Genomic DNA, 15,675 nt, shown 5'->3' on the forward strand with positions numbered 1-15,675 from the left:
CTCCTATGTCTACATTGTTAAACAGATAGCCACTTGATTTCACTATCGTGAAACCTCAGTTTTAAATACTCAAGTCTTGGACCATTATCTCCTAATACAGTGCTGTCCAACTTCTGTGATACAGAGGGCTGAAAATTTTCCGCCCTACATAGTGGAGGGCCAATAATGGAAGCCAGTGTTGACCACTACCTGTTTTAAACCGCACCCACTGTAAACCACAACCATTTTATCACAAAACCATATTAGCATTAATTGTGGTAGCACACCAAAAAAACAAATGGTTGGTGCTCACTGCAGGGATATCACTTATCACTCATATGTGAAAAAAAAGTTGTCATATTAATACATGCCCTTAAATCCATATGCCTCCTCTTCCCCTTGGATAACACAGCACCCCCAACACCTTAGGGGCCCCTAACAATAATTTATTTTCAAATGCTAACAAACTCCCAGAACAAATACTAGGCTTATGTTCCACAGGAAGAGCAGGGCACACACAGGCAGAGCAGGGCACATACAGGCAGAGCAGGGCACACATAGCCAGAGCATGGCACAAACAGACAGAGCAGGGTACATAAAGGCAGAGCAGGGCACATACAGGCAGAGCAGGGCACACACAGGCAGAGCAGGGCACACACTGGCAGAGCAGGGCACACACAGGCAGAGCAGGGCACACAAGGGCAGAGCAGGGCACACACGGGCAGAGCAGGGCACGCAGGCAGAGCATGTCACACGCAGGCAGAGCAGGGCACACGCAGGCAGAGCGCAGGCAGAGCAGGGCACACGCAGGCAGAGCAGGGCACACGCAGGCAGAGCAAGGCACACGCAGGCAGAGCAGGGCACACGCAGGCAGAGCAGGGCACACGCAGGCAGAGCAGGGCACACGCAGGCAGAGCAGGGCACACGCAGGCAGAGCAGGGCACACACAGGCAGAGCAGGGCACACGCAGGCAGAGTAGAGCACAAACAGGCACAGCAGGGCACACACAGGGAGCATAGGGAAGGCAGAACAGAGCAGGAGACAGTTTCCACTGATCAGGACCACTCCAAGATCTACTACATACAGTGACAGTGCTGGTGCTCCATTAGCATTTTGTATAACGTGAGAACAGGTGGACAATGTGGACAGTTTTAGTCTGGGTCTCAGGTGTGAACAGTACAGGGCTTTGGGGGTGTGAACAATAGAGGTGTCACAAATGTGAACAATACAAGGGGGACACAGGTGTGAACAATAAAGGGGATTAGTCTGATTTTGAGGTTTAAACAATGCATGGGCCAGTTAATCTCTGTAGTGATACCATTTAAATCTTAATTCAAATGGTTAGAGGACGACAAGGTGCTCCAGAATTAGTTGTAAAGTTACTCACCAAACAGTGAAAATGGTCCGGGTGCACCAGCCCCAGACCTCCAGCTTCGGGGAGCGGTACAGCGGAAGATAAAGAAACGGGGCTGACCGGCACTCAAACGGATCCACAAGACCAGAGATATTCAGTTAAAAGATAAATTTATTAGTAGAAAAATGGAAAGTTATGGCTTCATCTCCATCCACCCTACACGTTTCACACCCTTCAGGGTGCTTAATCATGAGCCCATGATTAAGCACCCTGAAGGGTGTGAAACGTGTAGGGTGGATGGAGATGAAGCCATCATTTTTCTACTAAGAAATTTATCTTTTAACTGAATATCTCTGGTCTTGTGGATCCGTTTGAGTGCCAGGCAGCCCTGTTTCTTTATCTTGCACCATTTAAAGCTTCCACATGGTAAGAAAACACAGCAGGTAGGTGGAGGGCCACACAAGGGGGGTCGCGGGCCAGGCGGCCAGTTGGACAGCCTTGCCCTAATATATAATCTCTGGTACTGCAGCTAATGCAGGGTACACAGGTTGTTCTTGAAAAAACAACACATGGATTACTTCCTGTACCTCTGCATTTAAATGGGCCCCTTAACACACAGCTTCCATCTGGCTTTTTTATAATATGCTTGGATCTCAGTACCATGGTATTAATCAGGCATGGAGTGCACCATAAAAACAATTTTCAATACGCAGATATAAAAGGCTTATTATTAGCATAACCTCAAACAAGCAATGTTCTCCGTGAAATAAATTGCTCGCTAAGTAATATGGCTTCTGTACTCTAAATGAATTCTCCCCAAACTGGCAAGATGACTGTCTGTTTTGGCTGATTGGGAAGTACACACGGTGACATACCTATGACAGGGAGATGAAATAGAATGGAGCGTGCAGTGGAACCAGATGTACCTCTTTGATTTATATAGTATGTTAAAAATTCACAGTCCAAACATACACAGTAAGCATATTTGCTTAGGGTTGGCCATCATTTTTTCAAGTTAGGAAAAAAATCAATTGCAAGTGAGAGGCCCATTTTCTGATGTTCGATTAGTAATTGACAAGTGAGCTGAAAGTAGTAGCTATGATGGGATAGAGGTTGGCAAATGGCCTGTATTGAGACTAATGGCGACTAGGAACTGGACAAGCCCGTGAGGAGTTGCTGTGCTTAAGTACAGTATCTGGAAACAGGCTTTTGTTTCAATAACTTTTAAAGTACTGAATTTTGTAAAATGTTTTTTGCAGGTCATACGCTTTTTAATATAGTAAACCACCTTGAATATTTTCCCTGGCTCCTGTCGAAGTGTTTTACATATGGCAACGTGTCCTATCACTGCCCATGACTGAGAACAATTGCTGCACTAGAGAAGTGCCTGAAAGCTGGCCATTACCAACAGTACTTATTAAACTAGATTGGTGATTGAGAATCAGTATGGACTGATAGTAATTGCTGTGCTACAATAGAAACTGAGAACTGGATGGTATGGCAAGTAGTTTTCATGCTAAAGTAGTGAATGGGAACTTAACAGGACTTGAGGGTTGCTGTGAGCTCCTCAATCTCTACTCCAGTATGCAGACTGTTTTCAGTCCAAGCCAGTGATAGGACACAACATTGTATGCAGAGTATAAGGGTGGTCTACCTCTTGTATGTTACCTACACTAGGTTATTTTAGATCAAAGGGGATCAGTATTGTTCAGTATAAAAATAAAAAACTGGGTAAATAGATAGACTGTGCAAAATAAAAAAAATATCAATATAGTTAGACAAAAATGTCATGTATAAAGGCTGGAGTGACTGGATGTCTAACATAATAGCCAGGACACTACTTCCTGCTTTTCAGCTCTCTTGGTTTCCACCAGTTTTTATTTTTACACTGAACTGTTAATTTAAATATGTCCATTTCAGTATCGTTGAATTAAATGTTCAGATGTGTTACCTTAATGATGGACTACACAATAGGGGAAAATAGAGAGAGACATTCATTGTGCATTCAAGAAGGGTTATTCTGTAAGACCTAATAAAGATGACAGTAGTCCGTAAACATAAAGTCACATATGTATTGACTGTCTACTGGGTAAATAAAAGGCAGATGAAAAAAAAGATATGTGTGCCACCATCATCAAAATAATAATACAATAAAATACAAATGACAAATATTCATGGAACCAACATAGAGCTTTCTGGTACAGGTGTGGGGCTTGTTATTCAGAATGCTTGTGACCTGGAGTTTTCCAGATAACAGATCTTTCCATAATTTGGATTTTCATACCTTAAATCTACTAGAAAATCGTGTAAACATTAAATAAAACCAAAAGGCTGGTTTTGCTTCCAATAATGATTAATTATATCTTAGTCGGGATCAAGTACAAGCTACTGTTTTATTATATTTATTATTACAGAGAAAAAGGAAATAATTTAAAAGAATTTGGATAATTTGATAAAATGAAGTCAACCTTTCCATAATTCTGAGCTTTCTGGATAATGGGTTGCTGGATAACAGATCCCATACCTGTACTCTTAAAGACAGAGGTAGAAGAGGCAGTGCTAGAGGAAAAGAAAACATAACTCATTGAGAGTTGATGTAATGAGGACCAGAATAGACCAGAAAAGAGCGTTTATTGCGTAGGAGTAAAAGGGGATTCACAGTGTTGGCCACAAGGGAAGAGGTTCAAGAATAGAAACATGAGAACTGAATTTCACACTTAGCAGGAGCAAGAGAACTCTTTAGTGTGAAAGTCAAACTGATTGTGATAAAGAATGGCAATTATAAAATGAGCCCGTCATCTGTATATACTGTGTGTATATATATATCTATAGATATATAGATATATAGATATATATGTGTGTGTGTGTGTGTGTGTGTGTGTGCAACATGTGCTAAGCTGAAACAAGTTACCTTTGCAATGATAATCTTAACACCCTGCTGTCTGTAACTGTATTCTAACAGTATGAGTTCACTGCCAGGATATTAATCTGCAGAACAGGAAGTGAAGAGTACAAGGTGAAATTCCCTTATATCATTGCTGTCCCTAACAATCAGAATAACCCATATTTAAATACCTTAAATTCTTTGGAATTTAAAACAAAATGTATGCCATTTTTTGTTATAGTTTTGTCCTGCAACATTAGGATCAACTTCATCCCTTATATATAACACAGTGCTCAATGGAATATAATAGAGACGCTGCATGCAAGCAGACTCAAGATCATGTCTGTTTTATTCCATATTCCCATTCTGACAATAACTAGGCGCGATTAGTATATATCTAACGGTCTGCTCATATTTAGCAGGGAACAGAGCACGTTATTGCATTCTTTCATTAATAGGCAGCTGCTTCGTTACCAGATCTTTTACCACCTAACAAATTAAAGGCCTGGTAAGTGTTGTCACATGTCAGAGGCAACAGCTCTAATAAAGGGCATCAAATTAATAGGTGATAGGGAATGTGCTCTCAGTGAAATTGTCAGAGGATAAAGTAACTCGCACCGTATTTCCTTTCAGAAAGTTGTAGTTCATTAAAAATCAATGGGTTATTAAAATATGTGCTGTGCAATAAAGTGCCATATCATTCACATGACCCAGCGAGAGAGAAGAAACCCCATCCATACAATGCTGTATAGGCAAAGGCAAAATCCACCATCGTACTGATGATCTGCTTCATACTTAATGTGGGGACATCAGTTTACAAAAATAGAAGAGTCCGCTTTTTCATCTAGGCAACAAACACAAAGCATAGATATAAGGGCCAACGGACTTTAGAATATATGTTGCTCATATGATGTAGATTGTTCATTTGCTGGTACAGGTATGGGATCCGATATCCAGAAAGTTCCGAATTACGGAAAGGCCGTCTCCTATAGACTCCATTATAATCAAATAATCCAAATTTTAAAAAATGATTTCCTTTTTCTCTGTAATAATAAAACAGTAGCTTGTACTTGATCCAAACGAAGATATAATGAATCCTTATTGGAAGCAAAACCAGCCTATTGGGTGTATTTACTGTTTACATGTTTTCTAGTAGCTTTAAAGTGGGAAGATCCAAATTACGGAAAGACCCGTTATATGGAAAGCCCCAGGTCAAGAGCATTCTGTATAATAGGTCCCATACCTGTACTAGAAATATTAATGTCTACAACTGTCAATGGATGACTTACAGTCTTCAAAGACTGCTATGCTAAAACTGCTTCTTAATGTAGTTGAATAACAAGACATAGTCATTGAATGGAGCAGCCAGACGGCAGACTGTGTAGTCTCAACCTTGCCTAACCTAATTATTCTACTGAGATCCCAGAATCCAGTGAGCCATGCTGTTAGGTAAATATTGGATGGGTATTGTCTGTCCTGGGCCTCCTGGGATATGCTGTATTGACCAGACCAGAGCTGAAGACAGATTGTACAAGCGCTTCTTAATTTTTTTTTACTTTACTCCATGAAGAAAAATATCCAAACTGTCCCTAGTGAAATTCCTCGTTGGGTAAGCAAGCTGTGTAAATTTGTACTTCTCTCAGTTGTGTGCTGGTCAGTACCACTTCACAGTCTTTATCATGCTTAATGTTCTATATAAAGCATATATAATGGCACAGTTCAGCAGACTGGAAAACTCCTAATGCCATAAATGGGAATGCCTGAAAGTGCCGATACTGCTGCTTCCTGCCAGAAATGCATCATTGAAATGGGCCGAGGTTCTAGCAGATTACACCTCTAGTTTGTGTCTCAAGTGGCTGGACTTGGGTGTAATCTTTCTTCCCACCTGAGGGAAAAGTCTATGGAAAAACCATTGGAAGGGTTTCCTACCCCTTAAAAAGTCAAGTTCAACCTTTGAGAACCTTCAACAATTTTATCTAGAGGAAGAAAAACAAAGCTGCCCGAACAACTGCTGCCATTTCAGGCACATAGGTTTAAGTGGCAACTGCATCACTCAGTGGATCACAGACTTTAGTTTTCAGTCCATGTTTATCTTACTCTTTTTTTGATATCACTTTCCCTTTTTTTTAAAAGCTCCTTTTGTTTTTCAATATTCCCCTTCTATCTTTTCACTTAAGTTTTTGCTAAAGTGAGAGAGTCATCATATGGACATTACTCCGTGCATTCACTATACATAGTCTCTTGTGCCTTGAGTAGCAGTGTGACCCCTTAATGTGCCCAGGAGGGCATTTCAAAAAGTTTTCTGCAGTTCATCAGTGTACAAGTGACTGCTGCATCGCTGCACTGGGTCATCAAATACAGTTTGAGCTGTCATTAGCTACTCTTTCAACAAATGCTTCATTGTACGTATGTATGTGTGTATGTATGTGTGTATATATATATATATATATATATATATATATATATATATATATATATATATATATATATATATATATATATATATATATATATATATATATATATATATATATATATATATATATATATATAGGGGGCATATTTATCAAAATCAAAATTTTTCGGAGTATTTTAATAAGAAAAAAAAGTCCAACCAAACTAGAATCCACGATTGGACATTATTATTAAAAAAGCACTATATAATTGGATCATGGACAAATAAGAAAGAAATTGAGCAAAAATCTGAATCGTACAATTTTTTTCAGAAATCGCTCAATTTTTCCTGGCATTTTCTGAAAAGGAGAAATTTTTAGATTTTTGGCTGAAATCGTCAGATTTTCGAGCCAATTCCAGCGCAGACCACAGAAACTTCCACATAAGATCGGGATCTCTCCCATTGACTTATATACAACCTCGGTAGGTCTGAGATGCTGGATTTTCAGATTCAGACTTCTTCTATCCTTTTGTATAAGAAATATCAAAAAATTCAAGGGTTTTTTCCCCACTAAAAATTCAAATTTAAAAAAAAAAAAAATTCAGACTTTAACAAATAACCTCCATAAACTGTGGAAGTATAATGTTGGATCGTGCATATTATAGAAGACATGCATATAACTTTCTAATGATACTGCAGCAAAGCACAGCCAATATTTCATGCTATGGAATGAATTGCATATTGAGTGTCGGTCTTGCACAGGGAATTATGTATTTAACAGAAAGCGGAGGCATGTAACGCTCTTCACTAAAGTTCTCCCAGTGGACCATGGAGGAGGTTAAGGGTTGCCGTACCCAAGAAGAATCAGATTTAAGACATACATGCTACATTCCTGCCTGTTGGCTTTTGCTTTGCGTCTCATACTCTGCCACTGTTTATATTAAATTGGAATCTGTTTTCGTATCACTGGAATTGGTCCTTTTCAAAGTAACGACAGAGTTAAGGGAAACAGAGAAACCGGGCGAACACAAAGTTGGTGTTATCCCGAATGTTTATATTAATGTATTCAGCCACTTAAAACGAGGCTTGTCGAGAGCTGCGTTTCCTGTGGCTTCGACAGAGAGGGGGCTTGACTGGTTCATTATAAAGCCACCGCAGCTGAAGAAATACACTTGGGTTTCAACACGTTTGAAGCAGGTTAAATAGACCTATTAACTCTGTATCAGGAGCGGATAAAGGATGAAATGTTTTCTAATTGGAAGGGGAGAATTATCGCCTGCCTCACTTATCATCTTTCAGCTCCCTGGCATTGCTGTATGTGTGTATGTGCGTATTTCATGCTCCAATGTTTTTATTTTTGGTTTAAAAAAAGAAAAAGAAAGGATAAATTACCAGAAACTAGGATGCAACTTTCCAACGTTCTATGCCAAAGCCAAATACATCTAGTAATGCTTACAGACTTGCCTCAATGAGCTACTTATGTTGCCCTGGAAAAATAGTCAATAAACTGTAGGGGATGTTTGACAAATCTAATTTAAAAATAGGATTAATTTGCTTTTAATATGGAACCAAACAACTGCTTTCTAAACTAAGGTCTGTTGGGCTTAATGAAGTTGTTTGCACATGGATAGGAAACTGGCTACAGGATCGGGTACAGAGGGTGGTTGTTAATGGGACATTCTCTTCTTGGAGTAAGGTTCTTAGTGGGGTCCCTCAGGGCTCTGTATTGGGTCCACTTTTATTTAACTTGTTTATTAAAAATATCCAAGCCACTTATACCCTTAATGGGACTTCACTAGACAAATCCATTATGGAAAAGGACCTTGGAGTCCTTGTAGATGATAAACTTGGCTTTAGCAAGCAATGCCAGTCCGCAGCATCAAGGGCAAATAAGTTCTTGAGTTGTATTAAAAGAGACATTGATTCATGGGAGGAAGTGCTCAAACAGGACATTATTGTATTAGAGAGGGTACAGAGAAGGGCAACTAAGCTGGTAAAAGATATGAAAAATCTTAGCTATGAGGAAAGACTGGCCAAATTGGGGATGTTCACGCTGGAGAAGAGGCGCTTAAGGGGTGATATGATGACTATGTATAAATATATAAGGGGATCATATAATAATCTCTCTAATGCTTTATTTACCAGTTGGTCTTTCCAGCTGAGACGATGTCAGATTAGAAGATAAGAGGTTCCGCCTAAATATTCGGAAGGGGTTTTTTTTTACAGTGAGAGCTTTGAAGATGTGGAATTCTCTCCCTGAATCAGTTGTACAGGCTGATACATTAGATAGCTTTAAGAAGGGGTTGGATGGCTTTTTAGCAAGTGAGGGAATACAGGGTTATGGGAGATAGCTCATAGTACAAGTTGATCCAGGGACTAGTCCGATTGCCATCTTGGGGTCAGAAAGGATTTTTTCCCCCTCGGAGACAAATTGGAGAGGCTTCAGATGGGGTTTTTTGCCTTCCTCTGGATCAGCTAGCAGTTCGGCAGGTGAAAATAGAGTTCAAAGGTTGAACTTGATGGACTTGTGTCTTTTTTCAACCTAACTTAGTATGTTACATTTCTTTACAGATTCTTTAACTTAAAGGGGTTGTTCACCTTTAAATTAACTTTTAGTAAGCTGTAGAGCGTGATATTCTGAAACAATTTACAATTGGTCATCTTGTATTTGTGGTTTTTGAGTTATTTAGCGTTTTATTCAGCAAAAATACAAGGTCAATTGAAAAGTTGCTTAGAATTATCTGTTCTATAACATACTAAAAGTTCATTTAGTGAACCACCCATTCTTATGCAGCAAGTTCCCTACATTAACAAGCAACTCATTCTGTCATGTTCATAAATACACATATAATATGTTCTATAATGTGAGAGAACTTGCATTTCCAAACATTTTACAATTTTGAACACTCTTATACATGCAGTGACACCAAAATAACTTAGCTGCTAAAACCTAATTTTTTAATGGACTGGAAAGGACTAAAGGTTGAGTGAAAACCTGATTTCTTTTTATACCATCGAAGTGGAGAGATTTTCCACCCCCAACACTATTTTAGCTAACAAGCTTTACTGGCTTTGTAACTGTCAGAATAGAATTCAAATTTCACCAACTTTGACTTGACCAACCCCATTGGATATATGGCTGCTGTTCATGCATCATGGTCATCAATAAATACCATAAATATATGAAATATTCCAAATATTGTCTTACTACAGTAGGATTTATTTTCTTGCCCATCTATCCTGAAACTTCACCCTTTACATTCTTTATTCTACTTCTCCCCTCATCACGTTCTATTAGTAATGGAGGTCTATTTATCAATATTCAAGTTTTAGAGGTTTTTTTCCTACTTTCTACATTTTAAAGAAACTCAATTGTTTTTTTTTCTTAAAGGAAAACTAAAGATTAACTAAAGAAGTAGCTAGAAATGTTATACATTATATTTTGTGCTTCTGTACCAGCCCAAGGCAACCACAGCCCTTTAGCAGTAAAGATCTGTGTCTCCAAAGATGCCCCAGTAGCTCCCCATCTTCTTTTCTGCTGATTCACTGCACATGCTCTGTGCTGCTGTCACTTACTGAGCTTAGGGACCCACTCACAATATACAGTACACATAGAATAGAAATGTCACAATATAAGGCTGATAAGTAATTAATACAGATAATTACTACATGGCAGCACAGGAACCAGTGCAATTAGCATCAGAATTTAATAATCAGCCTTGTAGCATCAGCTTATATTACAGACCAACCTCATTTTCTGCTGGATAATTAGTGACGAGCCCTAAGCTTAGCTTCTCAACAGCTGCTCAGAGCCCACTGAGCATGTGAGTGTCACAGACACTTTCCAAGATGGTGACCCCCTGTGACAAGTTTGAAGTCCTGGATCATTGCTGCGATTGACAAGCTGAAACCTTAGGCTGGTGCTACAAGTTCAATATATTAAATATGGCATTTAAAGCCACATTCATTTTTAGGATTTAGTTCTGCTTTAAGTGACACATCCCAGAGCAACATATATTTGAGTTATTTTAGGCATAAAAGTGCTTTGCGGTGCGGGAGATTCCACATTTCTCCAGAAAGGCTATGACAGTTAAATATAACATTGCAGTCACATTGCGTAGGTGTTAGTGCCTGGTCGTCAGTGTGAGCAGAGAGACACTCATTTTCCCCGTCTTTGTTTGAACTAGACCTTTTATATTGCAGTGCAGATGCCTCCTACAAATTGCTGGTTAATTCAGTTCTGCTGTGCTAAACCTGGTCCTTACGAGTTCCAGAACATCGTTACAGTGTCTCAACCCCCCTCCCCCTGCCAAGTCCAAGCTTAGGTGATATCGCCCAAACCTGCTTCAAGAAAGTGGCTCAATGGTGGATCTCAATCAAATATTAAATCTATTTTTGCATTGGGTCGCCTGCAATAGAAGGCAAACAAAAGCTCATGCTTTATAGTCGCCTGTGGACCACTGGAGCCTGGTGCCGCTTAGACATGGACAGTTTTATAAGGCGTTCTTCTGAGCAGCAGGCAGAGTGAAGTCAAGTATCTTTATAGTAATTAGTGCGCTGCTCTAGGACACCTTTCAGTGTTGCACGATATTTTACAAGGATTCAACTGAAGAGTCTTCTGACACTGAGCCAAACACATTGAGACGCACGCTGCCCAGACACGGCAAACACACTTCCCGTTTTTTTAAATAATGCTGATTTTTTTTTTTTTTAACCAAACATCATTTTTATTTTAGTTATTATTCCCTTGAATATTAAACTAAAATAAAATAAAATTTGCTAAATTCCTTTCCAAATGCTTGAAAAACAGTGTATCCTGTGTATCCCTAAATAGCATCATGAGCCCCACAGAGGATAATTTTAGGCATCTTTACCCAGCACCAAACCCTGAGGAAGATGATCAGTTTTGTATATTCAGACAGCACATCAGTCATGGCCTCTGTTTGGCTCTCTGTGCTCCCCTGGGGCCCCTGTTGTGTCCATTACTCTTTCAGTGATTCCCTGGCTTTTTACAGTTCAAGGACTAAGAAAGAAGTATGCTAGAAATACTACACATTATGTTTGTCCTTTTTTATTAGACTAAGGCCACCACAGTGAAGATCCATGTATTTGAAGATGCCCCAGTATCATCCTTCTTCTTTTCTGTTGGTTGGCTGCTACTTACCTGACCTTAGGGATCGACTTATTGGGGCAATTTTACTAAAGGACGAAGTGACTTAACGCGGGCGAAAATTCGACAGTGTGACGTCATTTCAATACTTTGCCGATTTACTAACTGTCGCTGGCGTAACTTCGCTAGCAAAGGAGATGGACTCTAGTGGTACTTCGCTCCCTAATGCCTGGCGAATTTGCGCTCTGGCGAATGGACGTAACTACACAAATTCACTAAGATGCAGACTGCAAAATGCTGGCGTCTTTTCCTTTTTCCATGTGATAGGCTGAAAAATAGCGTAAATTTTTTTTGATGTAACCGGCTTCCCCCCTACATTTCCTAACATATGACACATCAACTATACACTGGGCTCATGTGTAGGGCAATATAACAACTTTATTTTTATATATATTTTATAGGTTTTTAAGAATTTTAAGGTTTCCCGGGCTTATGTAGTGTAATGTATTTGCTGCAACATATACGTTCATTCAACTTCCTGCGCTGCACGTCTTTAAATAAACCCCTCCAAAAGATGGAGCTGCTAAGCATAACTTTGGCAGCCTAGATCAGTGATCCACAACCCGTGGTTTCATGTTTCTCATCAACCCCTTGGATGTTGCTCTCAGTAGCCTCGAAGCAGGAGCTTATTTTTCAATTCCAGGCTTGGAGACTAGTTTTGGTTGTATAAAAACCAGATGTACTGCCAAACAGAGCTTCCTGTAGGCTGTCAGTCCACATAGGGGCTACCAAATAGCCAATCACAGACCTTATTTAGCATCCCCAGGAACATGTTTCATGCTTGTGTTGCTCCCCAACTCTGTGAATGTGGCTCAGGTATAAAAAGTTGGGGACCCCTTGCCTATATCATTAGTATTATAGGGCTGTGATCCTCTGGCTAGAAATGCTGTGTTTTATATATTGAACTTACTGTACCAGCTCATACATATTTTAGCCATTCTCATCTAAAATCACTGGGATGCCCAGCAGCAAGGGATTTTTTTTTCCTGCAAAGAAATAACCTTCAATCTCTTTCTTTTGTTACTGTATATTTAAAGGAATGCAGTCATAAATAATACTAAACGTATGTCTTACATACATACTGTCTATAGCAGAGAATGTTCACATGACCGGGTCTGGTAATTCAGTTTAAATGCAAAGTACCTACACCCAGAGCCATTGCTAAAGCAAGTCAGTACAAACACAAATATTTTTCCTGTGCTGTATAATCAAAAATGTACACAAGCCTGTGCAGTTAGTGAATTGGTTTATTTAAAGGGGTAGTTATCTTTTAGTATGTAACAGAAAATAAAAAATATTTCAGTTGGTCTTAGTTTTTTTTTATTTTTTAGCATGTTTTGAAAAATGTTCCTTCTTCTTCTGGCAGGACCCGTGGGGGTTGGTGTAAATGAACTGAAGAGGAAGGTGCTAATCAGCAACACCCAGCACTATGGAGTTACTGTCCCACGTAAGTATTTCCTACCAGATTACATATATATATATTTTGCATGCCTGGATATTAAATAGACATGAACTAAAGCCTCCGTAGGATGGAGAATATTTGTCTGTTTATTTTATATTAAAAAATGCTGATTTATTTTAGTATTAGATTACTTTACATTTTCTAGTGAAAATGCGTGACTTCCCAGTCTCATCTTGGTGCATCAGGACAGACATACTTTAAAGTCACATGGCACTTGAAAAGAGATTGGCAACGACAGTGTCAGACTGGGACACCAGGGGCCCACCCAAAAACCTTAGACCGGGGGCCCACCAACAAAATCTTAGACCAGGGGCCCACTCTTAGTACTATTATTCTTCCTCTCCTCACTGAACCTCTATTCCTCTAGTCTATTTTCTTTACATACTATAATCTATTATTCCATCTATTTAGCCTCTTTGTTCTCATAGAAATAGGGAATGACCATGAAATAGGCCAAATGTTTAGCAGCATGAGGGCCACTGACACCTGGGCCCACCGGCAGTTTTCCTGGTATCCCAGTGGGCCAGTCCGACACTGGGCAACGACCATTCCAGGACAAAGAAGGGAGGCTAGACAAGATAGATGATTGAATAGAAGGGACCATTACTTTTGCCTTTCAATTTGTCCAATGGAAATATTAATAGCAAAATGTTTAATTATTTCCCTCTTGCTTTGTTTCTCATAATCCCTATGTAGGTGTAAAAGACTTTGCTTGCAGTTTCAGCCTTCCCTAAATTGCCCTTGTCTCATACTGCTTGCATTCCTCTGTATCCCTCTGATAATCTTCTGTTATATCATTATAATTCATTTACAAGATGCCAACAGGTATTGTAGCCATATTGTATGTGATTGACAGATGCCGGTGGGGGCAGGCCAGCTAATAGGGTTGTTCACCTTTGAGTTAACTTTTAGTATGATGTAGAGAGTGATATTCTGAGACAATTTGTAATTGCTTTTCATTTTTTATTATTTGTGGTTTGAGCTTTTTATTCAGCAGCTCTCCAGTTTACAATTTCTGCAATCTGGTTGCTGGGGTCCATATTAGCCTAGTAACCATGCATTGATATGAATAAGAGACTGGAATATGAATAGGAGATGACATGAATAGAAAGAAGAGTAATACAAAGTAGCAATAACAATAAAAGTGTAGCCTTACAGAGTATTTGTATTTAGATGGGGTCAGTGACTCCCATTTGAAAGCTGAAGAGTCAGAAGAAAAAGCTAATTATTTAAAAAAAAAAAATAATGAAGACCAATTGAAAAGTTGATTAGAATTGGCCATTCTATAACATTGCAAAAGTTAACTTAAAGGACCAGTTATATCAAGAAAAAAAATTGTAAAAAAAATTAGTTAACATATAACGGAAAAAAACACAAAGACAATTTAAACTTTGAAATCACTAATCGATCCATCATGCGGTGCTCGATTTCTCCTCCCTGGCAATCTCCTATAAAAAAAAGCAGGGAGGAGAAATTGAGCGCTGCGCGATGGATTGCCTTTTCTGAAGAGGAGCGCAAGTGGAGTTTCGGTAAATTATTTCTTAATAAAGCTTAGCGATTTCAAAGTTTAATTTGTCATTGTGTTTTTTTTTCCCGTTATATACTAACTAATTTAAATAGAATTATGTTACTGGTCCTTTAAAGGTGAATCACCATTTTAAATGTAATCAGTAATGGAATACAGTAGTGATCCCCTGTATTTGTGCACTGTCTGTACACAGTAATCTTAAAACTAATATAAGCCAAGGTTTTAATAGTCTCACCACAACTCCCTGGGGGGATATTTAGGTATAATGGTCCTTACACCTGACAAGTGCCACCATATACAGGAAACAGTACAGCATTACTATTGTGTTGTATCACTAATAGAAATTGAATAAGCAAGTGCGTTTAAATTGCACAGTGTGACGGCCTTTTACTGTTTAGATATTGTTGAACGACAACTTCCAGCTGTATCTAGTGCAGAGTTAACTCTACATGGAAAGAGCTGTAATGCCGTCACTCAGAACACGAGTACCCAGGGCTTAGAAAACTGTAGGAAAGAGAAGGAAGGATGTCGCACCTCAGTGGGCAGGTCTGTTAGTCGCAAAGTGTCCCGCATTTTCTGTGGATTTCTCGTTAAGAAAGACAATATTCATCGAGATTGACAAACGCCTGTTTTACGGCTCTCCGAGGCCGGCAATAGGATGGATATCTGTCGAGTGTTACAGCATAGGAAAACCAAATATAACAATCATTTAACACGCCATAAAACAGTTTGCTTGACAATTAGATTGGTGCTTGAGAGCCAGTGAAAACCATAAATCTTTCACCTTTTTTTACAAAAACCCAGCTGTTCCTATGGATAGATTGGCGTTCTCTGAGATGTGGTGCATAGTCTTTATAATGCTCAGGGGAAATGATGTTGTTTCTAGGCAGGGTGACACGTGTT

General features: G+C 39.2%; 1 protein-coding gene across 5 annotated transcripts in view; it reads left to right on the top strand.

Annotated features, from left to right (window-relative positions):
• The window catches only part of LOC108718775 (MAGUK p55 subfamily member 7), a 215,484-nt gene that overhangs the window by 184,420 nt on the left and 15,389 nt on the right, over positions 1 to 15,675 (top strand). For all 5 annotated transcript variants that reach the window (XM_041565831.1, XM_041565832.1, XM_041565833.1 and 2 more), the window contains one exon: positions 13,149 to 13,229. In XM_041565831.1, the coding sequence (XP_041421765.1) occupies positions 13,149 to 13,229 (81 nt within the window). The remainder of the gene's footprint in view (positions 1 to 13,148; positions 13,230 to 15,675) is intronic.

The sequence above is a fragment of the Xenopus laevis genome, chromosome 6L (genome assembly GCF_017654675.1).
Source record: "Xenopus laevis strain J_2021 chromosome 6L, Xenopus_laevis_v10.1, whole genome shotgun sequence".
Taxonomy (NCBI): Eukaryota; Metazoa; Chordata; class Amphibia; order Anura; family Pipidae; genus Xenopus; species Xenopus laevis.